The sequence below is a fragment of the Ptychodera flava genome, chromosome 12 (assembly GCF_041260155.1).
Source record: "Ptychodera flava strain L36383 chromosome 12, AS_Pfla_20210202, whole genome shotgun sequence".
In the NCBI taxonomy this organism is placed as follows: Eukaryota; Metazoa; Hemichordata; class Enteropneusta; family Ptychoderidae; genus Ptychodera; species Ptychodera flava.
In genome coordinates this window covers 20,020,339-20,047,879 of record NC_091939.1, presented here as the reverse complement: position 1 = coordinate 20,047,879, position 27,541 = coordinate 20,020,339, and the positions used below count along the sequence as shown (strand labels likewise).

Below are 27,541 nucleotides of genomic sequence, written 5' to 3'. Positions count from 1 at the left end.
CATTTTTAGCTCACGTGTGTAAACACGTGGGCTTATGTCATAGCGATGTCTGTCTGTCTGTCCGTGTGTGTGTGTGTTAGTGTGTGTGTGTGTGTGTGTGTGTGTGTGTGTGTGTGTGTGTGTGTGTGTGTGTGTGTGTCTGTGTCTGTTTACACGATAACTCAAAAACGCCTGAACGGATTCAAGTCAGATTTGGTACACAGGTACCATATGCTACTTGCAAGAAGTGATTAGATTTTGGTTGGTGTAGCTTGCATATTAATGAAGTTATGCAATATCGTTTTTTCCGTACAATGGTTTCCCTATGGAGACGGTAATGACAGTGTAGACATATATCAAGAAATACTGCACAAAATTTCATGAAACTTTTCACAGATGACAATCTAAGAACATTATGATGATACTGTGAGTGTCATGTCAATTATCTTCTCATTTGCATATTTAATGAACATTTGTTATTAGTGAGATAACTCTGAAATTCCTGCACCAAACTTGATGATACTTGCAACAAATATTGATCTGATATATATTTAATTATATTTAGAAGCATTAGGAAGTGTCAAGTTAATAAATAGCTCATTTGCATATTTTATGAAGGTCTGCAATTAGTCATATAACTCCGATATAACTTCACCAAATGTGATGAAATCTGCTGCAGATACTGATCCGACTGATATCTAACTGTAGTGTAAAGCATTTAGTAGTGTGAAATTAATTAAGGGTTCATTTGCATATTTAATGAACTTTGTAATTATGTATATAACTTTGAAATTACGGCACCAAAGTCAGTGAAATTAGGTACAGATATTGATTTAATAAATATCTAATTGTACTGAGAAGCATTTGGCAGTGTCAAGTTAACAAATAGGTCATTTGCATATTTTATGAAGTTTTGTAATTAGTGATATAACTCCAAAATAGCTGCACCAAATGTGATGAAATCTGCTGCAGATACTGATCCGACAGATATCTAATTGTGGTGTAGAGCATTTAGTTGTGTGAAGTTAATTAAGGGTTCATTTGCATATTTAATGAACTTTGTAATTAGTGATATTACTCCAAAATTACAGCGTTAAATTTGATGAAACTTGCTACAGATGTTGGTCTGATAAATATCCAATTGTACTGAGAAGCATTGAGCAGTGTCAAGTTAATTATTGGCTCATTTGCATATTTCATGAAGTCTTATAATTAGTCATATAACTCCGAAAGAACTGCATCAAATGTGATGAAAACTGCTGCACATACTGATACGACAGATATCTAACTGTCTTGTAAAGCATTTAGTAGTGTAAAGTTAATTAAGGGTTCATTTGCATATTTAATAAACTTTGTAATTAGGTATATAACTCTGAAATTTCGGCACCAAAATTTTGTGAAACGTGCTACAGATATTGATTTGATAAATATTTAATTGTGCTATGAATCATTGAACAGTGTCAAGTTAATTTAGGGTTTATTTGCATATTTAATGAACTTTGTAATTAGTGACATTACTCTAAAATTACGGCATTAAATTAAATAAAACGTGCTACAAATGTTGATCTGATGGATATCTGATTGTCCCATAAAGCATTGAGCAGTGTCAAGTTAATTAATAGCTCATTTGCATATTAAATAAAGTTTTGTAATTAGTGATTAAACTCTGAGAGTACTGTGCGAAGTTGAAAAAAAACCTGCCACACATAGTGGTAACATATATCTCATTGTTCTGTGAAGCGTACTACTACTGATGAACCGATTGTAAAACACGTGAGCATATTCAGTTCATATCTGGTTTATTAAGTAAAACTGTTAGAACACCTCAGGGAGAGCAGGAGAGATGTCCCCAAATTGATGTGTGTTAAGTTGCAATCTGAGAGGTGTTTCAATTATTTTGCATTCAGTAAAATTGTATGAAAATGACATTGAACACTGCTATTTTTATTACACATTGTGTGCAAGATCAGTGTTTGAGTCACAATGTTCAACAACCAAACAATGACAATACATTTGTAAAAAGCAGTTCTCAGTTTGCCAGACATTGAAGACTAAAGAAAATGCAGGAATGGAAAATATGTGACGTTCTTGTATAATTTCTCCAGCTGCCAGCTTTTAATGAAAAGCCTGAATATGTTATGGTTAAATGTCATAATGGTTATTGAACTGAAGTCAATGAAAATATATGTTTCTGTGATAATAAAGGATGAATCACAACAGTTCAGTTTTGTCCTAGATCCTGTGAAAAGTTTGAGAAATTGATGTGTGCAATGGTGCAGTGTAGTGCAATCTGAGATACATTTTCAATTTGTCTTTTACTAGTAAAACTGGTAGAATACCCCAAAGGGGAGAGCAGGAAAGGGGTGTCCACCTCTCGGACCGAAAATTTTGAGACACAGATGTGTGGAATGGTTCAATCTGAGAGTTGTTTCAATTTACTTCGCACAAAAAATTGAGTAACCCCTTTCTTCCCCTCCACATTTTGAGCAACCCCCCTTTAAGTTTTCAATTTTTTAAGTGACCCCCCTCACATTCCTCCGACCCCCAGGCCGCAAAATAATGATGGCACTCTAAAATAACTTCTAAACTACAAAAAAAAAACAACAACAAAAAACAAAAAACAGTTACACTACTACAAAGTTTCGTTTGAGACGCCATGGCAGAGAAACTGCTTTTTGACATCTAAAAAAAAAACAAAGCCTGAATATATATATATATATATATATATATATATATATATATATATATATATATATATATATATATATATATATATATATATATATTTATATATATTTATCTATCTATCTATCTATCTATCTATCTATCTAGATAGATAGATAGATAGATAGATAGATAGATCTTTCGCTGTTGATTTTGCAAAACCTTTGTTGTACTTTATGATCAAGATCCTGATTGGGATACGATTAGAGCTTAGCAAAATTTACTGACTTCCTGTCGTGGGCTCCGTTTGTCTCTGCAGTGGAGGTACCATCATGCTAGCTGTGGAAACGCAGAAATTTGTGGCGGGGTAACCTGCGTCTGTGCGGGTCATCAAAAGATCAGCGGGGTTGACCTTTTGAGGCTGACCTTTTGATGACTCGCACAGACACAGGCTACTCCTTCACAGATAGCCGCATTTCCATATATACCGGTAGCTACCAATCATACTGGCTCAGTCGCCGAGCCAAGTGTCCGGGAAATCCCTATGAAGTAAATTTTTTCGAGCGGTTTCTTCGAAGTTGCGTAGTAGTCGCATTGGAGGATGGGAAAAATCACAATGCTAGTGAAAGGGTGAATAAAAAGAGCTATAATAAGGGAACCGTCATTATTTATGGCCTGCGGGGTCGGAGGAATTTCATCGAAAACTCTGTTGTTCGAGTAACCCCCCCCCAACCATGACGAATTTGAGTAACCCCCCACCCCTCTAACACAGGAATTTTGACTGACATCTCCCCACTTAGAAAAGTTAAATATCAATACATGTATTTGTAAAAAATTACAAAATTACAGCTTTAGCAAAGACCTTCTTAGCCATGCTAGATTATAATCGTTTATCTTATGACAGGTGAAAAAGGTGAAACCAACAAAATGAAATTCAAAGTCGCAACAAAATGTAGATATAAAAGCTCATGCTATAACCAGTATCCAAGCATATGGATGGGTATATATCATGACAGGGTTTTCAATAAGGCATCAGCCAGGGCAAAATTTGAAATTATGGAGGAAGGAACACGCGGGAGGATGAGGGGGAAAGTGTCAGAGGAGGTGTCCCCTATCTTACGTGGAAAATTTGAAAAAATTGTTTGCAATGGTGCAGTCTGGTTTAATCTGAGAGGTGTTTTGTGATTTCTTTTTTTTTATTAAATAAAATTGTTAGAACACCCCAAGCGGTACAGCACGAGAGGGGGTGTCTCCCCTCTCGCGCAGGATATTTTGAGAAATTTATATGTGAAATAGTGCAATTTGAGAGGTTTCAAAAATTGCCTTGTTTTTTTTTTGGGGGGGGGGAAGATAGGGGCAAAAGAAAATATTAATAGTAAACTCGAGGACCGAGGGGTAGCTTCACCCTATGTTATCCTAGTGCCAATGGCATTTCGTATTCTTTCGACACATAACAATTGTAAGCGAAATGCTCGTCGTGTTTTGCATACATTGCCCTGTCTGACCCCTAGACTTTCAACTTTGTCCATATCCTCCTCGCAAACAAGCCTTCGTTGAGAGTCAACATGGCGGATGTACCAGTTATTGATTTCAGTGCATACTCTTCAGGACGAGACAAAGTGGATCCCGAGAAGCTACAGAAATTGGTTGGGGACATTGACAGTGCATTTCGCACAAACGGTATAGCATACATAGTCAACCATGGCGTTCCCAGAGAGCAGGTAATTACAGCATATGTATTACTTGTGGGCTCCATGTCTCTTTACGCACTGCCTAACCCCAGGCTATCATGAAATCAACGAACGCACAAGCTAGGGTGGCTTGGTATAACCTTATTCCCTTGCTGGTGCGTTTGATGTTGACTTTGTCAATGCTAATCCGGTGATAATCCAGTGACAGCGTCCACAGATTAGTAATACCCTTGATTACTCTTGCGCATCAGGGACCGTTCAGTTTTTACGGCCTGGGGGGGGGGGGCAAAATCTTGTCGCCGGTGTTCAAAAAAATATAGACCTCCCCTGCATTTTTCGTGAAAAAAAGATGACACCCCCCCCCTTGTCAGACGAAAAAATTTGATGACACCCCGGCCCCACGGCTGAAAAATAACCAAAACCCATATGTCAAATTTACCCGCACGGTTTGGATTTGAACTCTGGCACGCGACGCACTTTATTCGTGTAGCAGAGATGCCAGTGCACAAACTTCCCAGCCACATCCATGCAAACGTCTGTTAATTATGAAAACTGTAAGGCAATTTTTAACTTCATTTCCATAGACAACTTATGTCCATGGACATTGTATAATGTAAACTTTATTGGAGTGGTTCGCTAAAGGCAGCCCTCTGGTTAAGAGGGTCATGGGCCATTACGTAAAGTGAACTTTATTCTAGTGGGCCACCAAAGGTGGCCCGCCGGTAAAGAGGGTCGATCATGGCCATTGCATGAAGTAAACCTAATTGGAGAGGGCCACCAAGGCGTCCGCCCGTTAAGAGGGTCATGGGCTATTACATGAAGTCAATTTATTGTAGTGGGCCGCCAAAGGCGGCCCGCCGGTAAAGAGGGTCGATCATGGCCATGGCATAAATTGAACTTTATTGTAGGTATTGTGTTTTTGAAAATGTGGTGACCCCCCTTTCCTACCAGTGAAAAAGCGATGACCGCCCCCCCCCCTTCGCGGATTCCAAAATTACGATGACCGCCCCCTGGATTTTGCCGCCCCGGCCGTAAAAACTGAACGGTCCTTTAGGGCAATCAAACACATAAGATATTAGGGGAGAGCCATTTGATTTCTGGGGGGCGTATGGAGGGAGTGGGTATGGGAGCAATTTTTTTTCCTGTCAGAGTGACTGCAATTTTTTTTTTCTACTGTTAGACCTACATCAATTATTTTTTTCAAATGGTGTAGCAGTGCAAATTTTTTTTTATTGGTCATCAACTTTGTAATGCGTTGTATGTAAGGGGGCCGTCATTATTTACGGCCTGAAACTCCGAAATTTCGAGTGACCCCACCCCTCGCCAACCATGATGAATTTGAGTAACCTCCCTCTCTAACTCTGAAATTTTGACTGATCCCCCCACTTAGAAAAGTTAAATACCAATACATGTAATTGTAAAATTTACAAAATACAGCAACAGTAAAGACCTTTCAAATCCTGATGTACCCTGCTAGACTATCATCAGTTATCTCATGATGGTTCAAAAAAGTTGAACCCATTAAAATGAAATTCAAAGTCACAATAAAATAAAGATACAAAAGCTCACGCAGTATCTAACCAATGATATAGTATATTGTTTAATTTGGATGGGTATTATGACAGGGTTTTCACTAGGATATCTGACCGGGCAGAATTTGAAAGTACAGGGGGAGAACACGCGAGAGGCTTAGGGGGAAAGTGTTACAGGGGCTTTCCCCTATCTTGCATGGAAATTTTGAGAAATTGATGTGTTTAATGGTGCAATCTGAGAGGAGTTTCAGTTTATTTTGCACTCGAGTCTCGGTAAAACTGTTTGAAAATGACATTGAACACTGATATTTTTTACATTTTTTGCATGATCAGTGTTTGAGTCACAATATTCAACAACCAAATAATGACAATACAATTTGTAAAAAACAGTTCTGTTTGCCAGAGACTGAAGATAAATAAATATACAGGAACAGAAAATCTGTGACCTTCTTGTGTTATTTCTCCAGCTGCCAGCTTCTAATGAAAAGCCTGAATATGGTATGTTTAACTGTCAAAATGATTATTGAACTGAGGTAAATTAAAACATATGTTTCTGTGATAATAAAGGATGAATTCACAACAGTTCAGTTTTGTCCTAGTTCCTGTGAAAATTTTGAGAAATTGATGTGCGCCACGGTGCAGTGTAGTGCAATCCGAGAGGTATTTTCAATTTGTCTTTTACCAGTAAAACTGTTAGAAGACCCTCGCATTGAAAATTTTGAGAAATGGATGTGTGCGATGGTGCAATCTGAGATGTGTTTCAATTTATCTCGCACAAAAAAATTGAGTAACCCCGCATCGCCCCCCCACTTCTTCCTCCCACATTTTGAGTAACGCCCCCTGAAGTTTTCAATTTTTTGTGACACCCCCCCCCCCCCCACATTCCTCTGAATACATGGCGAGACACCGGTGAATCGATAGTGCTTTGACCCTGGTCATGTGATCTTGTCCCCTGTAAACCGGTTTGTTGATTGAGTGATTCGTCTTAACGTGTTTATAAGAACCAAAAATGGGGTTCCTTCATCAGTCGCTCTCTTGTTGTGTATCCCCTCCGCTTGGTTGTGTGATTGTGGAAACGCAGCTCTCTGTTGGCGGGTTAGCGTGCGTCGCTATGTGGGTCATCAAAAGGTCAACCCCGCCACGGAGGGTTGACCTTTTGATGACCCGAATAGCGACGCACGCTACCCCGCCAACAGATAGCTGCGTTTCCACAGCTAATCAGATATAAGACCCAACTCAGTGATAAAACTTTGGGGTGGACCATTTGATATCCGGGGGTGGGGGGTGTCTGGAAGATTTTAAAAAAAGCTGCCCAGCAAATGTCAATGAAAAAAATCATCCAGAGAAGGTTTTACAAAAAAGATGACGCCCTAAGGTGAAATGGAAAATTGCCATCAAAAGTTACTTTCTGGAACACAGTTTTTGAATTTTCAGAGCGCCCTTTGGGCGCAAATTTTAGGCTGCATCATATAGTGCTCTGGTTCTTTGGCCAAATTCGGGGGTTATATTTAGAGTACAATGTGTCCTTTCTATTGCTGGATCCGAAGTGTATTATCGTGGGCAGTAAAGGTATAACTTTCTGCTATTAAAACATTTTGTTCAGTTTGTTAGCTTGTTGCTCCCCACTGAAGTTTTACATCGCAAAGTAATTGTTAGGGGTTTGTTAGTTTTCAAATTCAACTACTTAATGAAACCAAAACTCAAAAATATGTTGATCACTCGGGATGATCAACTTACAAGTTCGCTGGAGCTGAATTGCGTCATCATCATGGGCGGCAATATCTTCAGATCATTTACCGCAATTCCTTTGCATTTGAAGGTTTTCTACTGAAGTATAAAAACATTTCCTATGTTGTCAGCCAATGTTTTATGGTTTTTCGGATGAAAAGTCGACCCAAATTTGGTTTTTTTTCCGTTAAAAGGTGACCTATCAGTACACATTCTCCCCAACCTCTAGATTTGACCAGCACAGTAGTAAACCATACTCTCGCAATGTCTCGCATGATATCATCATGGACGTAATATGTAATTTACTCTTTAAGCTTATTAATGTGCACGACTCTGATGGACGCATATGCTTGAGACCCCCAAGCTCGTGCAGTTGCTTCAGTTCAACTAATGGTGTCAAACTCTCTACTGTAGATCGACGAGGCCTTCAGCCACTTCCGGCAGTTCACTCAGTTGCCGACTGAAACCAAGCAAAAATATGCCAGAGAAGAAAACGGACATGTCGGCTACATAGGATTGGAATTGGAAAAGTGAGCTGATTAATCTCCTCGGACACCGTCCGGGGGGACTTATAGGTTTGGTCATGTCCGTGCGTGGGTGCGTCCGTCCGTCCGTCCGTTCACGCAGATATCTCAGAGATGCCTGGAGTGATTTCATTCAAACTTGGTACAAGTATTTCTTCATATGTCATACATATGCATGTAAATTTGTTTTGTGATACGATCCAATATGGCCGCCGTGCGGCCATTTTGTTACGATTTTTGATGTTCGGAGCTATAACTCAGACATGTTCCTACCGATTTTATTCACAGTTGGTACAAGGACATTGACCTATGTCATACATATGCATATCAATTTGTTTCACGATATGATCCAACATGGCCGCATGGCGACCATTTTGTTATGATTTTTTCATGTCCTTAGCCATAACTCAGGCATGTCTCAACCGATTTTATTCAAAGTATGTACAAGGACATTGATCTATGTCATACATATGCATATTAATTTGTTTTGTGATACAATCCAATATGGCCACCATGCGGCCATTTTGTTTGGCCAATTTTTCATGTACAGAGCCATAACTCAGGCACATCTCAACCGATTTTATTCAAAGTTGGTACAAGGACATTGACCTATGTCATACATATGCATGTCAATTTGTTTCAAAATATGATCCAATATGGCCGCATGGCGGCCATGTTGTTACAATTTTTTCATGTCCTAAGCCATAACTCAGGCACGTCTAGTTTGCATTTACATAATGAATTTTTGTTTTTAGGGTGAATGTCCAGAAGGACTTCATCAAACTTTATGAAATATGGTACCGGTGATAATCTGTCACTGTTGGGATAGGATGCAAAAATGTTTGGCATCATCCTGTCGATTAGTTACTAATTGACTCATTTAATGACCTTTTGTAATTAGGATGGCGGCCTGCATTGGTTTTATGTTTTCGCCACCATGGAACTCATTCTTGGCTATAGAGCCCCATCTGTATCGCAGTATTTTTATTACAGACCTAATTATTGAAGAAGACTCTATCCTCCTTGAGGACTTGTAAGTAAAGTACCCATTAATAAGTGGGGACTGTGTCATCAACGATGACTTGTTTTATCAAAACTTTAGGGTGCCTATGCGATAGTGCAATGCTCACTGGAAGTGATATAAAATAGGTTATTAATTGAAAATAATTGCAAAAGAAAGACATTTGCAGTCTTTGCCTACAGTCCCATTGAGTATCCAGTGTGGTAAACACGGTAAAAGGGTTTTTTTTATAGCCCTGTCTAGATAAAGCAGAATCTGTCTTGGAACCAAGTTAAGAATTTAAGCAGTATAAGTCTCGAAAGTTAATACTTAAAATTTTGCTCAAACTTTCCTCATGAAACTTTGGTGATCTGAACTTGGTTGAATATCACCACCTTCGTAAGATATTATCTTGTGGACCCAAGTTCAGAGAACCTCGCAGGATCAACTGGAACCATAATTTTAAGATCATTATGGACTCTGTTGAAGAATATGCCAGGAAATGGGCTAAAAGGGAGAATGTAGAGCTGGACACACTGTCAGAATGGGTCAAATCTGTGAGGAAAATAGTGCGTGGCCGTATTGGTCGACTAAGATCACATGTTTGCAGAAGACCCTATTCTGTATTTAAAGATCCTGATGCTGTTAAGAGTTTGAATGATATCCATGACAAATATGTTGTCGTCCCTGCTGATAAAGCTGCCAATAACATTGTATTTGTCTGTAAGAAGTATTATTTTGAATGTCTTATAGACGAACTTGGTGTAACTAAGACCTCCACCAACTCCACTTACAGACAATCAATGTTCAACAAATCTGAAATTTTGGCAAACCATAAGTCATTCATGGATAATTTTAATATTACAACAAAGGATGACCATAATAAGTTGCCTAGCTTATACTGGATACCAAAGCTCCACAAAACACCTTACAAAGCTAGGTTTATCGCAGGATCTTCAAAATGTTCAACAACAGAGTTATCGAAGATACTGACTGTTCTTTGTACTGTTAAACGGGGACTTCAAGCATACTGTGATATTGTCTTTTCTCGGAGTGGTGTAAATCAAATGTGGATATTAAACAATTAGAAGGAACTCTTGGAAAATTTGAAATCAAGATCTGTTTCAAAAATAACATCTATTAAAACTTTCGATTTTTCCACATTGTATACCACAATACCACATGATAAATTGAAAGAACGCTTGAAAAACATCATCAACCAAGCATTTTTCTACAAAAACGGTTCACGCCGTTACAAATATGTGGTATTGGGGTATAATTCTACATATTTTGTTAAAAATATTACTAACGCTAAAGTGTTTTATACCGAGAAAGACATTATCAGTATGCTTGATTTCCTCATTGACAACATATTTGTTGAATTTGGAGGACACATTTTCCAACAGTGTATAGGAATTCCCATGGGCACTAACTGTGCTCCCTTACTTGCCGACTTATTTCTGTTCTCATACGAGGCAGAATTTATCCAGAACCATATCAAGCAGAAAAAGGTCTCTGTAGCTCGTACTTTCAACCTTACATTTAGATACATAGACGATGTTATTTCATTGAATAACTCTGAATTCAGTAAATATCTCGCTATGATTTATCCTCCAGAATTGGAGATTAAAGAAACTACAGAAACGGCCTCTTCTGCTTCCTATCTGGACATTTTACTTGAATTTGACTCTAATGGTCACCTTTCTACTAGGCTATATGACAAGAGAGATGATTTCAACTTTAGTATAATCAATTTTCCACACCTCATCAGTAATATCCACTCTCACCTGCTTATGGGGTATACATTTCCCAGCTTATTCGATATGCAAGAGCATGCAGTTCATATGGTGATTTTGTAGAGAGACATGGCCATCTCTCTTACAAACTGTTAAATCAAGGTTACACCAGAGCAAGACTTGTCTCTACATTCAAACGCTTTTTTGGCAGGTATCGCAAGCTGGTAGATAAATACAATATCTCTCTTCGACAAATGATCACTGATGGCATCGGTGACATGGGGCCTTAGTTAGTGACCACTACCTATCTGACTTACAGATTGATATATGGCGGGTGCCACATGTGGGGCAGGATGCGCTTACTATTTTCGAAACACCTGACATCACTTCTTGGTCTTTTGGCCAGAAGTCCATATATCTTTCTTTCATGAATTTGACTTTGTTTGTGTACCGTCTATTTACTGTCTGTTCTGTGCTGTTTTGTGTCTATGTTTACAACTATTGTCTTACAAATTTTGACCTAGTGTTATTGGATTATGGATTGGTAAGAGAGCGATTATTTTTCAACCATACTCTTACCAAGAATAAATATCAGAGGTCACTTCGCAAAGCTTGGTACTAAAGGAAAAAACTTACGTAACATTTACCGTTATTTGAACTTGACCACCATCCCTGTGTTAACTCTATGGAGAAAATTATTTTTTTTATTTTCGAAGAACTAAGACGGTGACAATTTTTCTTTCTCCAATGACTATAAAATGAGTCCCAACAAGTGGTAGGTCCTAGAAGAATTGTGAAAATTTGAGAGTCCTAATATCTGTCTTCGACTCAGGCGCATTCTTCCTTTATTGAATGCTGTTCAATTTCAGATTAATTTTGACGAAATCTGGTTGTAATTCTTGTAAATAATGTTGCCATTTGTTAATGAAATTGAAAATAATAATTGTTGTGTTGCTGTTGTTTCGATCATATTAATAGAATAGAAAGTTGCAATAGAAAAAAATGTAATTTAGGTTCATCGCTGTATTACTTTTAAGTACCCGGCAGGTGTACTTTTCATGCCAGGGTGAGTAACTGATCATGGCATTGTGGCTGATGCTAGCCTGGACGACACAGTCGTTGCCGAACAAAACTCAAGACTACAAACTCTTTTGACATTATGAGTTAGAATACTGGATAATGTGGTGCAATATATGCACAAAAAACCTGTTTTTTTGTTTCAAATGCGTATAGGCATAGAGAATTTACAAAGCACGCAGAAATGCATTGCGGAATAAAAGGGAAAGTTTATTGAGTATAGTGCCACGATAGTCATCAGAGCCTAATTTTACTGTGCTCCTTTACATTTGTTTGCAACGATATATATTTGAAACGACACCCACAACAAGTTAGTGTTCTTAAATAATATTGGCAATAACAATATAAACGTGAATAATATGCAAATTATTAGGCTCCGTGTGATTATCTTACATCTGGTACAAAGTCATCGTCAAATAAGAGGTACGATTCTCTTTTTTCAGGCCGAGTACAAGCCCTTCAGCAAAACCTGATCTGAAAGAGGTGTACAACTACAGTCCTGATATGAAGAAGGAGGTGATAACATTACATGTCTCTTTGTAATTACATGTTTTTCAGGTTGTTTTGATGTGTGCCACGTTTTGTATTAGATATGTACAGAGTTTGTGTTGTGCAGTTTGCACAGCTACTCTACGAATATGTTATTTGAAGATAGAGAAATCTTTTGCAAGATTTTGCATACATGATTTGTTCGTATATAAGCATTCACATGTTCTCTGTTTCAGCTGATATTCACACAGGAAGTTGAGAACGCCGATAAAACGTTGTATACTGTGTTAAACGAGCTGAGAAAACAATTCATCCGGGTACTTGAGCTCATCATATTGGCTTTGAATATCGATGTGAGTATAAGCACGGCAAAGAGAATTATGCTTAACGTGATCTTCCCAATGTGGTTGGAATTTCACAAACCTTCTAAGTTCTGAGGCCAAAATTCAAAAAGTTAAATTGATGAACATTTTACTGCCTCTGCCGTTGTCTGTGGGATTTAAAATTGTGACTCACTAAACGAATTTTTTTTTTTGAAATGTGGTAAATGAAATGAAAAGTGGCCCAAGCGGGACTCGAACCCACATGCCTAGAGTATATTTCGGATGCTTTACCTAATGGATCAGTCGGCTTTTTCTATGGTCTTTCCTGTCTGTTATATGGGGCTCTTCATTTCATGTGCGTGTTTAGTGAGGTTGGGCTAAACTCATCACCTAACCTTTGTTTTCTATTAATGATGGACTTGGAATAAGGGACTGTTGTACCTGTAGCATACCTGGTGAGTGTGTAAAAGCCCACAATACTATCTTCCAATGTAAGCATGACATCCGCGAGAAGGAAGCAAACTATCAGAAAAGAACAGAGGTAGATGAACATTCGCTCATTGGCACTCAGCAGATCCATTTTCTTTTTACAATTTCAGGGCGATGTCCTACGCAATTTGCACAAGGGCATTGTAGAGGACGTGTGTAAAAACAATCATTCCCAACTTCGCTATGCATTCTACCCGGGAATACCAGAAGGTACCGAACCAAAGAAAGACCAGTTGAGATTCGGTGAACACAGCGACTTCGGTACAGTCAGTTTTGTTGTGACCGATAATGTGAGTGGCTTTGAGGTAAGCATATTGTGATCGATATGTCAGATTTTCTATCAAAAATAGACCAACTTCCAAATAATGAGTCTGTTCTGTGTTGCAGATGGATCAGTGTCGCTCGCCCAAATATTTCTATTAAAAATGCTGATATTGTAACTGTTTTGAAGCTCATGAAAGAGATTAAATTGAATTCAAATATTGTTTCACAGAAGCTTAACACTGAATGGAAATTTCAAGGAGCGTACTCATCTCCTCATTTCCAATTCCGTTCCAGTTCCAAAGTACCTCAGGTGAATGGTTGGCTGTTCCACCTATGCCAGATGCACTGATAATGATTGTGTGCAATGCGCTGCAACGTTTCACATCAGATAGATATCGGGCAGTGGTACGTTCACACTTGTCGGAGAATACATTAAATTTAATGATCTTCAAACAGTGTTATCGTAATTTGAAAGTTATGTCACAATCGGTTCCTTTCCTGTGATTTCATTTCTTTTATATATTGAAAAGACTATCAACCTCCTTTTGACGCCTTCCTCAACTTTGATGAAACCACCCAAAACATTATGTAACAAGGTCACTATACACTTCAAAATGTACACATTTATTTTTTTCAGCCCCATCGAGGCGTATTTTCGGAGGGCCAAGATCGCTTTACAGACCGTCAGTCAATAGTTTTCTTCGGTTGTCCTGACGATGATGCTATCGTTGAAAGTTTGGATGGAGATCGGAAATACAGCCCCATTCCATTTTTGCAGTACGGGGAACAGTTATTTTTGGCGGCTCAACAAAAGTAAATTCCGACTCCAGTACGGTTTTACAGTTGTAATAATAGGCAGTAATAAGATGGAGTACATTGCTCTCTCTCTCTCTCTCTCTCTCTCTCTCTCTCTCTCTCTCTCTCTCTCGCGACTGGAAATGCATCGTTATCTTCAAACTCCATATCATTGAGTATTTAGTTCATTAAAGCTACAAAGTCGACTTATTCGGACACTTTTCGCATATAATCATATTGAAACATACTGAGAGACTGGCTGAAACATGGACCCCACAATGGAGGAAAGCAATATTTAGGAGAAATGAGGTCAACGGCAAGTTAAGAGAACAGACAAATGATACCCGCCATATCAAATCGACTATACGCTGGGATTTTATCATATGTTAGCCGTATAGATAGTGGTATAGAGATTTTATTGGAAGATGGATGCAGTATTTGCATTACTGATAGCCGAGCTTTTATATCTAGGGTAATGATTGCAGTGATGTTACAAAAGCAATAAAGCTTATAAACAAACTCCGCATCTGTCCCGAACATATCAAGAGATGATATTTCACAGACTTGCTCTTTAAATATCCAACATACTTATGTAAAACGATACAAGTACTACCAATAATAATGGATGATTGAGAACTGCATTGTTAACCTTTCGGACAAGCACTGTAACCCTTCATTGTTATCGATAAAACATAATCAAATACAAAAACAGTTTTATCGATAACAGTAATGAAGCTTAAGCTTACAGTGCTTATCAGAAAGTTGTAACAATGCAGTTCTTAATTAGGGGCCCAAGCCCCCTAGGGGGCTTGGGCCCCTATTGTATTTGTAGGTGTTCAATATTCTTCTTCTATTTCTTCTTCCCTTTTTTTGCCATCCTAGAACACCAAAACCGTTGCGCGCAGCCTTTTCAAACTTTCAGGCTTATTTAGCCCACTGAGTTCTAGTGCACATGACTCTGTCAATACTGTGGGTCATGTGACCTGGCAGCAATCTTAGATTAAAATTTTCTATTCTGCCTAATTTGCATAAAACTTGACCAATCAAAACGCCATAAACAACTTTTGTAAAACATAGTAATGAGATACCATATGCTAAATTTCAGGTTCATTGACCTTGCTGTTTTTGAGTAGAAGATTTTTAAGTGATTAAATTGATATTTTTCCATAACTAATTAATTATGCAAAATCAATGTATCTCAGGAACTACAGGGGCTACAGGTTTGGTTCTTGGTTCATAGGGGTAAGTATGGGACCAAAAAAATTTCCACAATTTTCGGTTGACCTTGAATGACCTTTGACCTACTTTCACATATCATGGCTCCGGTTCAAAAACTGTTGCACCAAATGACTTGCAATTTTACACATAGGTAAAACTCAAAGACAATATTTCTTTACTTTGTTACCATGCCGACTGGTCACATGACCCAGCAGTTATCTTCAATTGAAACTTTTAAATTCATCTCATTTGCACAAAAATAAATCAATCAAAGTACTGTTAACAACATTTGTAGACCATAGGTCAAGGCTCCTTATTGCCATATCACAGGCCATTTCGATTTAGAGAAGAAGATTTTTAAAGCATTATTTTTCACATTTTTCAATGACCTTTGACCCGTGCTATACCTATGCAGCTAAGCTATGGCAATGGCTTATTCTGACCAAAGTAAGAGTCTGGGAGGCTTGAACATTGACAAGTAGAGGACCAAATTCAACACTAAAATTTTGGGATGCCCTCTGACTTTTGACCCTGGCAAAATGCTGTACCTCATTAATTATGTACATATCTAATAATAAGGTTCCCAATGGAGCTGGAGGTCTGATTTTTGGTACATAGGGATAACTATGGACTACAATTTTTTTGAAAAAATGTCACATGACCCAGATGACTTTTGACCTAAAATATACACATATGTCCATAACTTAGTAACCACAAGTGCTACCTGCTTCATATTTGGTATGATTGGAGACTTTATGATGGCATATCCTGTACCTCATTAATTATACACATATCTAATTCTGGACTGACCAATGGAGATAGAGGTCTGATATTTGGTACATAGTGATAACTATGGAAAACAATTTTTTTGACGAAATGTCACATAACCCCAATGACCTTTGACCTCAAATATACCTATATGTACATAACTCAGTAACCACAAGTGCTACCCGCTTCATATTTGGTATGATGGGAGACTTTATGATGGCACGTCTTGTACCTCATTAATAATGTACATATCTAATAATAAGGTTCCCAATGGAGCTGGAGGTCTGATTTTTGGTACATAGGGATAACTATGGACTACAATTTTTTTGACAAAATGTCACATGAACCCGATGACCTTTGACCTCAAATATACACATATGTCCATAACTCAGTAACCACAAGTGCTACCCGCTTCATATTTGGTATGATGGGAGACTTTATGATGGCACATCCTGTACCTCATTAATTATGCGCATATCTAATTCTGGGCTTGCAAATAGTGATCGAGGTTTGATTTTCGGTACATAGGGATAACTATGAAATACAATTTTTTTGACAAAACGTCACCTGACCCCGATGACCTTTGACCTCATATATGCATATATGTCCATAACTCAGTAACCACAAGTGCTACCCGCTTCATATTTGGTATCATGGGAGACTTTATGATGGCACATCTTTCCACTCATTAAATATGTGCATACCTAATTATGGGCTGACCAATAGCGATAGAGGTGTGATTTTTGTACAAAGGGATAACTATGGAATACAATTTTTTCTGAGAGTCACATGACCCCGATGATCTTTGCCCTCCAATATACATACATGCCTATAAATAGGTAACAACAAGTGCTATACCTTTCATATTCTGTATGATCGAAGACCTTATCGTGCTGCCATGACCTCACTAAATATGCAAATATCACATTCTTGGCTACGGTTATGAATTATCACTCTAGTACCTTTTCCCACTGTTTTCAAATGCTTGGGCCCCGTGAAGCTGCTTGCAGCTTTAATTATAAGTTATTATTGGAAGTATTTCTATCGTTTTCCAGAGCCATTTCGTACTCTTGCATGACTCATACTTTTGTACTTTAACAAATTAAACTCACACCTTAGGACGAAGGGGGGTAGCATAACAATCAGCTACTGGCAAAATTATGTAGGACCTGTACTCAACGGATGTAATGGCGTTTTACACTATTGCCACATCAAGAAAACTGTTACACTTTGAACAGTCGATACGACGTGTCAACAGGTATATCATCTAGCTATTTGTGAACTGTACAGCTGCTGTGCCCGTATCATGACCGGGCCTGACGTGACCTCGATACTCGGGGTCTATGTGGGTTATAAGGCATACATCAATTTCATACTTCGATCAGATTGTGGTGTCTCCAGCAGGCTGATCCGACACAAGCAGGTCGAGTACGATCATTATAATATACAATAAGGTCCCTGACACAAAAGGGGGCTTACTGCTTGACGTACGAAGATGTGGAAGAAGCCGTTGAAAGAATCAAAGCCGCTGCCCACGTTATATCCATCATGACGAGTAAAACCATGGATGGCTTGGCTGGCGGAGAGCTGTTCTTCAAATGTGAACTGTTCCAGAAGACTGGGACTTTCAAGATATAGTGATTCCAAATGGGGTAGCAAGTTCGCCCTACATCTACATCTGACTATTATTTAGAACGGGAAAGGCAACCTTTTGCATTAACTCAAGTTTGTACATAAAAGAGGCGATATATATATATATATATATATATATATATATATATATATATATATATATATATATATATATATATATATATATATATAATATATATGTAAGGAAACTGTAGGAATTCAGGTGATCCCCAGTGGAGCGTGGAGTGGGGTGAAGATAGAAGAAACTTGGTTTGAAAACACTACCACACCTGGTTGTTAGGTTCCAAACGTATTTATTTGTGTTTGAGGTATAATAAATACGTTTGGAACCTAACAACCAGGTGTGGTAGTGTGTTTCAACCCAAGTTTCTTCTATATATATATATATATATATATATATATATATATATATATATATATATATATATATATATATATATATATATATATATATATATATATATATATATATATATATATATATGCGCTTCCCCCATTTTGCATATTATACATACACAATTCAGATTGGTCCTTTACTGTATTGACTCAATTGTGACCTATGAACCCAAAAGCGGTCTTCTTCCACACTATGAATCACATCGTGATTTCCTCTCCACGATGCTACCATTGTATACGCATCCAGCCGCTGTCGTAAACAACTTATTGGTCTATGACTGTGCTATGAAATTTCCATCTGAACTCTAGGTAGTTCTGGTACTGTTATATCTTATATCTCGAAAGCAGACTCTAAGACGTAAATATTTGGCTACAAGTTCTTTATTTGTCTTTTATTGCGAGTTAATGAGAAAAGAGAAATTAAAAATCTGAAATAAACCAAAAACCTTTGTAAGCTTAGTACTGCATTGTTATGGTCAGGTGAATACCAATAAACATAAAATGACTCCCCATTTTCAGTGACCCATTTCGCCTCATTAAATTTAAAATATAACGTTATCACCCCAAATTTTAAACATTTTAGGTACGGAGAAGTCTGAAAACAATGAGAAATCAGAGTACTTTGTGAAAGCAATGTCTTAATAGTTCATCAGTTAGACTAAAATGGCCAGCACAACTTTATCCATTAGACATGCTACATTTAATTTATGTGAACGACTTAAACTTTAGTCAAACTTTCCACTGTGACAACGAAACTTACAAATATTGTATTACCAATTCATGAATTAAAAGTCAGAGTTCACAGAGCAAAGTTTTCTACCAAAGTAACAAATTACTGAACATTTACTCATATTTGAAGATTAAATCTTGGGTTATTTGGTTCTCTAGTACCAAAATTTGCACGGTGTCCCCCGATTTATATTCTTGATTTTGAAAGAGAATGGTTGAAATATTCCTTAAGGAAAGTTTGAGAAACAGTTTAAGTATTAAACTCTCGAGGCGCATACTGCCTTAATTTGCTAGGTAAAGCAAAGTCCGTTAAAATGATTTCAAATTTATTTAGAAAATGCTGTCAGTTAGAAGGTATGGGTTACAAATGTAACGTAAGCGCCAACCTTAGACTTTTTGGGTGTCATCAGAGTAAATTTATCGATATTAATATTAGACGAGGCCAGTTGTGACTATTTGCTGTTATAGTACCCTTGGTCACGTCTAGATCTGTGGAGGGGAAAAGCTGCGATGTACCCGACTAGGGCGGCGTCTCCCTTCAAATGCTGAGGGACAGCCCCCTCATAATGCCGAAACTAATATTGAATAATAGTCATTTGGTGATATCTGACATTAACTAATCTAGCCCAAACTTTAGAGTTGTGCATCACATATGCCTTCTTACAATTGATATTTTGATGTTTACCCCTAAACGATGGCTCTAAGCTTATACCAATTCAAACTGAGACTCCAAGTATGTTGAGTTTTGAGGGAAGGGAGCTGACGATATCACTTTGGAGAGTCAGAAATTATATGTATCGTAGTCTTCTGAACTATATAGTCAATACTTGAAAAAGGACTTTATTGGAACGGCACAAATTTTTAAAGGCACTTTTGGCCATTCCTTCGATCGCTTTTGTTCATGTATATGTAAGAGAATAATGGAGATGTGATAGTCTTTTGTTTTCCATTGAAATTGTAATCTATTAAGTAAATTTTCTGATAAGACAGCTTTTCGTGCGTTTTCAGTTAATTTGTTTTCTTTGTAAACACCTATGATCAGTGTTCAACTTGGCCATCCATGTATATTGTCCTTTGTTAAACTGACATATTTCATCACATCTTTAGTGGGAAAAATTGCCTTGCTTTTAGGGGGATAGGGGCAAAAGAAAATATTAATAGTAAACTCGAGGACCGAGGGGTAGCTTCACCCTGTGTAATCCTAGTGTCGATGGCATTTCGTATTCTTTCGACACATAACAATTGTAAGCGAAATACTTGTCGTGTTTTGCATACATTGCCCTGTCTGACCCCTACAGTTTCAACTTTGTCCATATCCTCCTCGCAAACAGCTTCGTTGAGAGTCAACATGGCGGATGTACCATTAATTGATTTCAGTGCATACTCTTTAGGACGAGACAAAGTGGATCCGGAGAAGCTACAAAAATTGGTTGGGGACATTGACTGTGCATTTCGCACAAACGGTATAGCATACATAGTCAACCATGGCGTTCATAGAGAGCAGGTAGTTACAGCATATGTATACTTGTGGGCTCATGTCTCTTTACGCACTACCTAACCCCACCCAGGCAATGTCATGAAATCAACGAACGCACAAGCTAGGGTGGCGTGGTATAACCTTATTCCCTCTCTGGTGCGTTTGATGTTGTCTTTGTCAATGTTTATCCGGTGATAATCAAGTGGCAGCGTCCACAGATTAGTAATACCCTGATTACTTTTGCGCATTAGGCAATCATGATCAAACATATCAGATATAGACCCAACACAGTGATAAAAGTTTAAGATGGACCATTTGATATCTGGGGGGGGGGGTGTCTGGAAGATTTAAAAAGAAAGCTTCCCAGCAAATGTCGATGAAAACAAATCATCCAGAGAAGGTTTTACAAAAAGATGACGCCATTAGGGAGTGTTCAGCTATTACGGCCGGGGGTGGGCCGGCAAAATCCAAAGGGGTCACCTTAAATTTGAAAACTGTAAAGGGGGGTCATGTATTTTTCAAACAGCTCAGAAGTAGGGTCACTTAATTTTCATAAGTATCTGTCCCGTCAAAGAGCAGTTTCAGTGTTAAGAAATATTCTGGAAGATAAAAATGATTCGCTGCATGATTTCATTCTCTGAAGTCATTTAACTGTAAATCTGAACAAAAGTATAATCATCTGTCACATGAACATCTTGCCCTGGCAATTCTGAGGCTTGTCTAACTCTAAATTGAGCTCACTGAGGGCAATGAACAACTCCTATTACTTACATATTAGAGATATAGCAAGTTTTGTCAGGGAAATTACTTAACAGTTACCTGTAGACTACTGGTACCATGAAAAGTGAAATTATACTTTTAGGTGAAATTCCAATATAAATATTGTTGTCAACATCTGAACTTTCAAATACCTTATTTAAATCAAGTTCATTTGTATCAATTGTCAAACACCTATAAAAGCACAAATTAATTTAGTTTAGCATTGTAAAACCGTTATTCATACTTTCCTCATAGACTCCAATGTATAGTGGATGAACATTTTGAGTGGAATTCCAAAATCAGATTTCTTGTACACATAATATGCACTTTTAACCATGCATATTCTAATCAAGTACAATTATGTTAATTATTCAACATCTGTATGTGCACAAGTATAGCAAGTTTTTCATCGGAAAAAATATTATTCACAATTTTATCATAGACTCCCATGTAAGCTTATAGTGAATAAACATTTTTGGTAAAATTCTAAAGTAAAATTTTTTGTGCACATACCAGTTGTAACAACCCTATTCCAATTAAGTACTTTTATGTCAATTATCAAATATCTATAAATGCATTGATATAATTTTGTATTGAAAAAGTATTACATAGTTTTCTCATAGACTACCATGTACAGTGAATCAACATTATCAACAGCTGATTATCAATTTAATCCAAATATCAAACTTTTGTACACACACGCTTGCGCAAAAATATTGCAATCCTCCTGTTATTCTATCCAATCCCTTTGAGGGGTAATGTCAAAATTATAGCAAGTCAGAAGGGGAAATTTGAACATAAACACCTTGTGAGTTTGTAATGGGGTCATTTGAAAAAATCTGAGGATTTTTTTTGGGATTCTATCACCCCCTCCGGAGGTGTTTGTGTGTGCAGCTTCATGCAAGCAAAATGGGGGGGGGGGAGGGGGGGGTTCATGAAATTTTTGTCATCTTAAAAGGGGGGTCATCAATTTTTTAGTGCAATGGGTAGGGGGTTCACTTATTTTGACTGATGCGCAGGAAGAATTTGCCGGCCCTCCCTCGGCCATAATAACTGAACGCTCCCTTAGGTGAAATGGAAAACTGCCATCAAAAGTTACTTTCTCGAACACATTTTTTTAATTTTCAGGGCGTCTTTTGGGCGCAAATTTTAGGCTGCATCAGATGGTGCTCTGGTCGGGGGGTTATATTTAGAGTACCTTTTCTAAAGCTTGGTCCTAAGTCTATAATCGTTGCTAGTATGGTATAACTTTTTGCTTTTATAACTTTTTGTTCAGTTTGTTAGCTTGTTGCTTCCCACTGAAGTTTTACATCGCAAAGTCATTGTTAGGGGTTTCTTAGTTTTCAAATGCAACTACATGCCTCATGAAACCAAAATCAAAAAATGTTGATCACCCGGGATGAACTTACTAGTTCGCTAGAGCTTACTTGCGTCATCATCATGGCCGGCAATATTTAGATCATTTACCGAAATTCTTTTGCATTTGAAGGTTTTCTACTGAAGTATAAAAACATTTCCTGTGTTATTCATCTATGTTTTATGGTTTTCGGGTGAAACGTCGACCAAAATTTTTTTTTTCCGTAAAAAGGTGACCTATCTGTACACATTTCCATTTAATAGTACGGTACTCATTCTCCCCAACCTCTAGATTTGACAAGCACAGTAGTAAACCATACACTCGCAATGTCTCGCATGGTATCGTCATGGAGAAAATATATAATTTAAGTTTTAATCTGTATTAATGAATCTAATGTGCACAGCTGTGATGGACACACAGGTTAGAGATCCTTTATAGCTCGTGCAGTGGCTTCAGTTCAACTAATGGTGTCAAAATCTCTACTGTAGATCGACGAGGCCTTCAGCCACTTCCGGCAGTTCACTCAGTTGCCGAATGAAACCAAGCAAAAATATGCCAGAGAAGAAAACGGACATGTCGGCTACATAGGATAGGAATTGGAAAAGTGAGCTACTTTTATCAAAACTTTGGGGTGCCTCGCCTATGCTATAGTAAAATGCAATCTGGAAGTGGTATAAAATAGGTTATAAATTGAAAACAATTGCAATAGAAAGACATTTGCAGTCTTTGCCTTCAGTCCGTTTGAGTATCCAGTGTGGTAAATACAGTAAAAGGGGTGTCATAGCCCTGTCTAGGTAAGGCAGAATCTGTCTTGGAACCAAGTGAAGAACTTAAGCAGAATGAGTCTCGAAAGATAATACTTAAACTTTTGCTCAAACTTTCCTCAATGAAACTTTCAACCATACTCTTACCAAATCAAGAATAAAAATCGGGGGTCACCTCGCAAAGTTTGGTACTAAAGGAAAAAAAATTACCTAACATTTCCGATGTTTGAACTTCGCCACCATCTCTGTGTTAACTCTATGGGGGAAATTAATATTTTTTATTTTCGAAGAACTAAGACCGTGAAATTTTGTTTTGCTACAAGGGCTTTAAAATGAGTCCCAATAAGTGGTAGATCAGAGAAGAATTGTAAAAATTTCAAAGTTCTTATATCCGTCTGCGAGGGGCATTCTTCCTGAAGGACAGCTATCGGGCCTTTATTGAATGCTGTCCAATTTCAGATCAATTTTGACGAAATCTGGTTGTAATCCTTGTTAATAATGTTGTCATTTGTTAACGAAATCAAAAATAATAATTGTTGTGTTGGTGTTGTTTCAATCATATTAATATAGTTACAATAGAAAAAAATTAATAATTTGGGTTCAATGGCTGTATTACTTTTAAGTACCGAGCATGTATAGTCCTCTTCTGGGTCCGTTTGTACTTTTCGTGCCAGGGTGAGTGACTGATCATGGCATCGTGGCTGATGTGCTAATAGCCTGGACGATACAGTCGTTGCCGAACAAAACTCAAAACTACAAACTGTTTTGACATTATGAGTTAGAATACTGGATAATGTGATGCAATATATGCACAACTAAAAACCTGTTTTTTGTTTCAAGTGCGTATAGGCCTAAAGAATTTAAAACGGACGCAGAAATGCATTATGGGATAACAGGGAAAGTTTATTGAGTATAGTGCGTCACCATAGCCATCAAAGCCTAATTTTACGGTGTTCCTTGGCATTTGTTTGCAACGATATCAATATATTTGAAACGACACCCACAACAAGTTAGTGTTCTTAAATAATATTGCCAAATAACAATATAAACGTGAACAACAAGCAAATTATTAGGCTCCGTGTGATTATCTTACATCTGGTACAAAGTCATCGTCAAATAAGAGGTACGATTTTCTTTTTTCAGGCCGAGTACAAGCCCTTCAGCAAAGCCTGATCTGAAAGAGGTGTACAACTACAGTCCTAATATGAAGAAGGAGGTGATTACATCACATGTCTCTTTGTAATTACATGTTTTTCAGGTTGTTTTGATGTGTGCCACGTTTTGTATTAGATATGTACAGAGTTTGTGTTGTGCAGTTTGCACAGCTACTCTACGAATATGTTATTTGAAGATAGAGAAATCTTTTGCAAGATTTTGCATACATGATTTGTTCGTATATAAGCATTCACATGTTCTCTGTTTCAGATGATATTCACAGAGGAAGTTGAGAACGCTGATGAAACGTTGTATACTGTGTTGAACGAACTGAGAAAACAATTCATCCGGGTACTTGAGCTCATCATAATGGCTTTGAATATCGATGTGAGTATAAGCACGGCAAAGAGAATTATGCTAAAAGTGATCTTTCCAATGTGGTTTGAATTTCACAAACTTTCTAAGGCCAAGATTTCACAAACCTTCTGAGGCCAAAATTCAAAAAGTTAAATTGATGAACATTTAACTGCCTCTGCCGTTTTCTGTGGGGTTTAAAATTGTGACTCACCTCACTAAACGAAAATTTTTATTTTTTGAAATGTGGTAAATGAAATGAAAAGTGACCTATGCGGGACTCGAACCCTCGTCCCTAGAAAAAAATTCGGATTCTTTACCAACTGACCTAATGGATCAGTCGGATTTTCTGTGGTCTTTCCTGTCTGTTATATGGGGCTCTTCATTTCATGTGCGTGTTTAGTGAGTTTGGGCTAAACTCATCACCTAACCTTTGTTGTCCATTGATGATGGACGTGGAATAAGGGACTGTTGTACCTGTAGCATGCCTGGTGAGTGTGTAAAAGCCCACAGTGCTATATCATCTCATGTAAGCATGACATCAACGAAAAGGAAGCAAACTATCGGAAAAGAACAGAAGTAGGTAAACATTCGCTCATTGGCACTCTGTAGATCCATTTTCTTTTTACAATTCCAGGGCAATGTCTTACTCAATTTGCACAAAGGTATTGTAGAGGACGTGTGTAAAAACAATCATTCTCAGCTTCGCTATGCATTCTACCCGGGAATACCAGAAGGCACCGAACCAAAGAAAGACCAGTTGAGATTCGGTGAACACAGCGACTACGGTACAGTCAGTTTTGTTGTGACCGATAATGTGAGTGGCTTTGAGGTAAGTGTATTGTTTTTATACGGAATGATCAATTTGTCAGACTTTCTATAAAAAATGAGCCAACTTCCAAATAATGAGCCTGTTCTGTGTTGCAGATGGATCAGTGTCGCTTGCCCAAATGTTTCTATCAAGTGCTGATATCTCCTCATTTCCAATTCCGTTCCAGTTCCAAAGTACCTCAGGTGAATGGTTGGCTGTTCCACCGATGCCAGATGCACTGATAATGATAGTGTGCGATGCGCTGCAACGTTTCACATCAGATAGATATCGGGCAGTGGTACGTTCACACTTGTCGGAGAATACTTTAACTTTATTGATCTTCAATTAGTATTTCCATAATTTGAAAATATGTCGCAAAGGGCTAACAACTTCCATTTGACGCCTTCCCCCGATTTTGATCAAACCACCCAGAACATTATGTAACAAGGTCACTATACACTTCAAAATTTAAACATTTATTTTTTTCAGCCCCATCGAGGCGTATTTTCGGAGGGCCAAGATCGCTTTACAGACCGTCAGTCCATAGTTTTCTTTGGTTGTCCTGACGATGATGCTATCGTTGAAAGTTTGGATGGAGATCGGAAATACAGCCCTATTCCATTTTTGCAGTACGGGAAACAGTTATTTTTGGCGGATCTACAGTAAAAGTAAATTCCGACTCCAATACGGTTTTACAGTTGTAATAAGAGGCAATAATAAGATGGAGTACATTGCTCTCTCTCTCTCTCTCTCTCTCTCTCTCTCTCTCTCTCTCTCTCTCTCTCTCTCTCTCTCTCTCTCTCTCTCTCTCTCTCTCTCTCTCTCTCTCTCTCTTCATATCACTGAGCATTTAGATCATTAAAGATACAAAGTCGACTTATTCGGAGACTTTTCGCATATAATCAGAAGAGGCATTGATAGGTATTGAAACATACTGAGAGACTAGCTGAAAAAGCATAACATGGACGCCGCAATAGAGGAAAGCAATATTTAGGAGAATTGAGGTCAAGGGCTAGTTAAAACAACAGATAAATAATACACGCCAAATCGACTATATGCTGGGAGTTTATCATACGTTAGCTGGTATAGATACCGGTATAGAGATTTTATTGGAACATGGATGCATTATTTGCATTACTGATAGCCAGAGCTTTTATATTTAGGGTAATAGTTTCACCAAAGCAATAAAGCTTACAAAACAAACTCCGCATCTGTCCCAACCATAACAAGAGACTCACAGACTTGCTCTTTAAATATCCAACATATGTAAAACGAGACAAGTACTACTGTACTACCAATAATAACTGATGATTGAGAACTGCATTGTTAACCTTTCGGATACGCACTGTAACCCTTCATTGTTATTGATAAAACATAATCAAATACAAAACCAGTTTTATCGATAACAGTAATGAAGCTTAAGCTTACAGTGCTTGTCAGAAAGTTGTAACAATGCAGTTCTTAATTATAAGTTATTATTGGAAGTACTTGTATCGTTTTCCAGAGCCATTTCGTACTCTTGCATGACTCATACCTTTGTACTTCACAAATTAAAGTCACACCTTAGGACGAAGGGCGTAGTATAACAATCACCTATTGGCAAAACCATGTAGGACCTGTACTCAACGTATCTAATGGCGTTTTTAGTACACACACTATTGCCACCTCAAGAAAACTGTTACACTTTGAACAGTCAATATGACGTGTCAACAAGTATATCATCTAGCTATTTGTGAACTGTACAGCTGCTGTGCCTGTATCGTGACCGGGTCTGACGTGACCTCGATACTCGGGGTCTATGTGGGTCAT

At 37.8% G+C, this 27,541-nt stretch overlaps 2 protein-coding genes across 3 annotated transcripts; both read left to right on the top strand.

Moving 5' to 3' along the window:
• The first annotated feature begins 4,133 nt into the window (after window positions 1-4,133).
• LOC139145334 (uncharacterized) lies at window positions 4,134-14,810 on the top strand. 2 transcript variants are annotated; one of them, XM_070716436.1, is made up of 7 exons: window positions 4,134-4,364; window positions 8,009-8,124; window positions 12,375-12,447; window positions 12,657-12,773; window positions 13,343-13,537; window positions 13,791-13,901; window positions 14,134-14,810. In XM_070716436.1, exons 1-7 carry the CDS (start codon window positions 4,209-4,211, stop codon window positions 14,311-14,313), a joined length of 948 nt encoding a protein of 315 aa, XP_070572537.1. In that variant the 5' UTR covers window positions 4,134-4,208; the 3' UTR covers window positions 14,314-14,810. The 2 variants fall into 2 exon arrangements, with proteins under 2 accessions (XP_070572537.1, XP_070572538.1); XM_070716437.1 differs by lacking the exon at window positions 13,791-13,901 and having other exon boundaries at window positions 4,179-4,364; window positions 14,134-14,435.
• Window positions 14,811-20,294: 5,484 nt separating this feature from the next.
• On the top strand, window positions 20,295-26,745 carry LOC139145333 (uncharacterized). The gene is made up of 7 exons (XM_070716435.1): window positions 20,295-20,559; window positions 23,137-23,252; window positions 24,556-24,628; window positions 24,838-24,954; window positions 25,559-25,753; window positions 25,920-26,030; window positions 26,222-26,745. The coding sequence occupies exons 3-7, from the start codon at window positions 24,617-24,619 to the stop codon at window positions 26,396-26,398; spliced, it is 612 nt and encodes a 203-aa protein (XP_070572536.1). The 5' UTR covers window positions 20,295-20,559; window positions 23,137-23,252; window positions 24,556-24,616; the 3' UTR covers window positions 26,399-26,745.
• The last annotated feature ends 796 nt before the right edge of the window (window positions 26,746-27,541 follow it).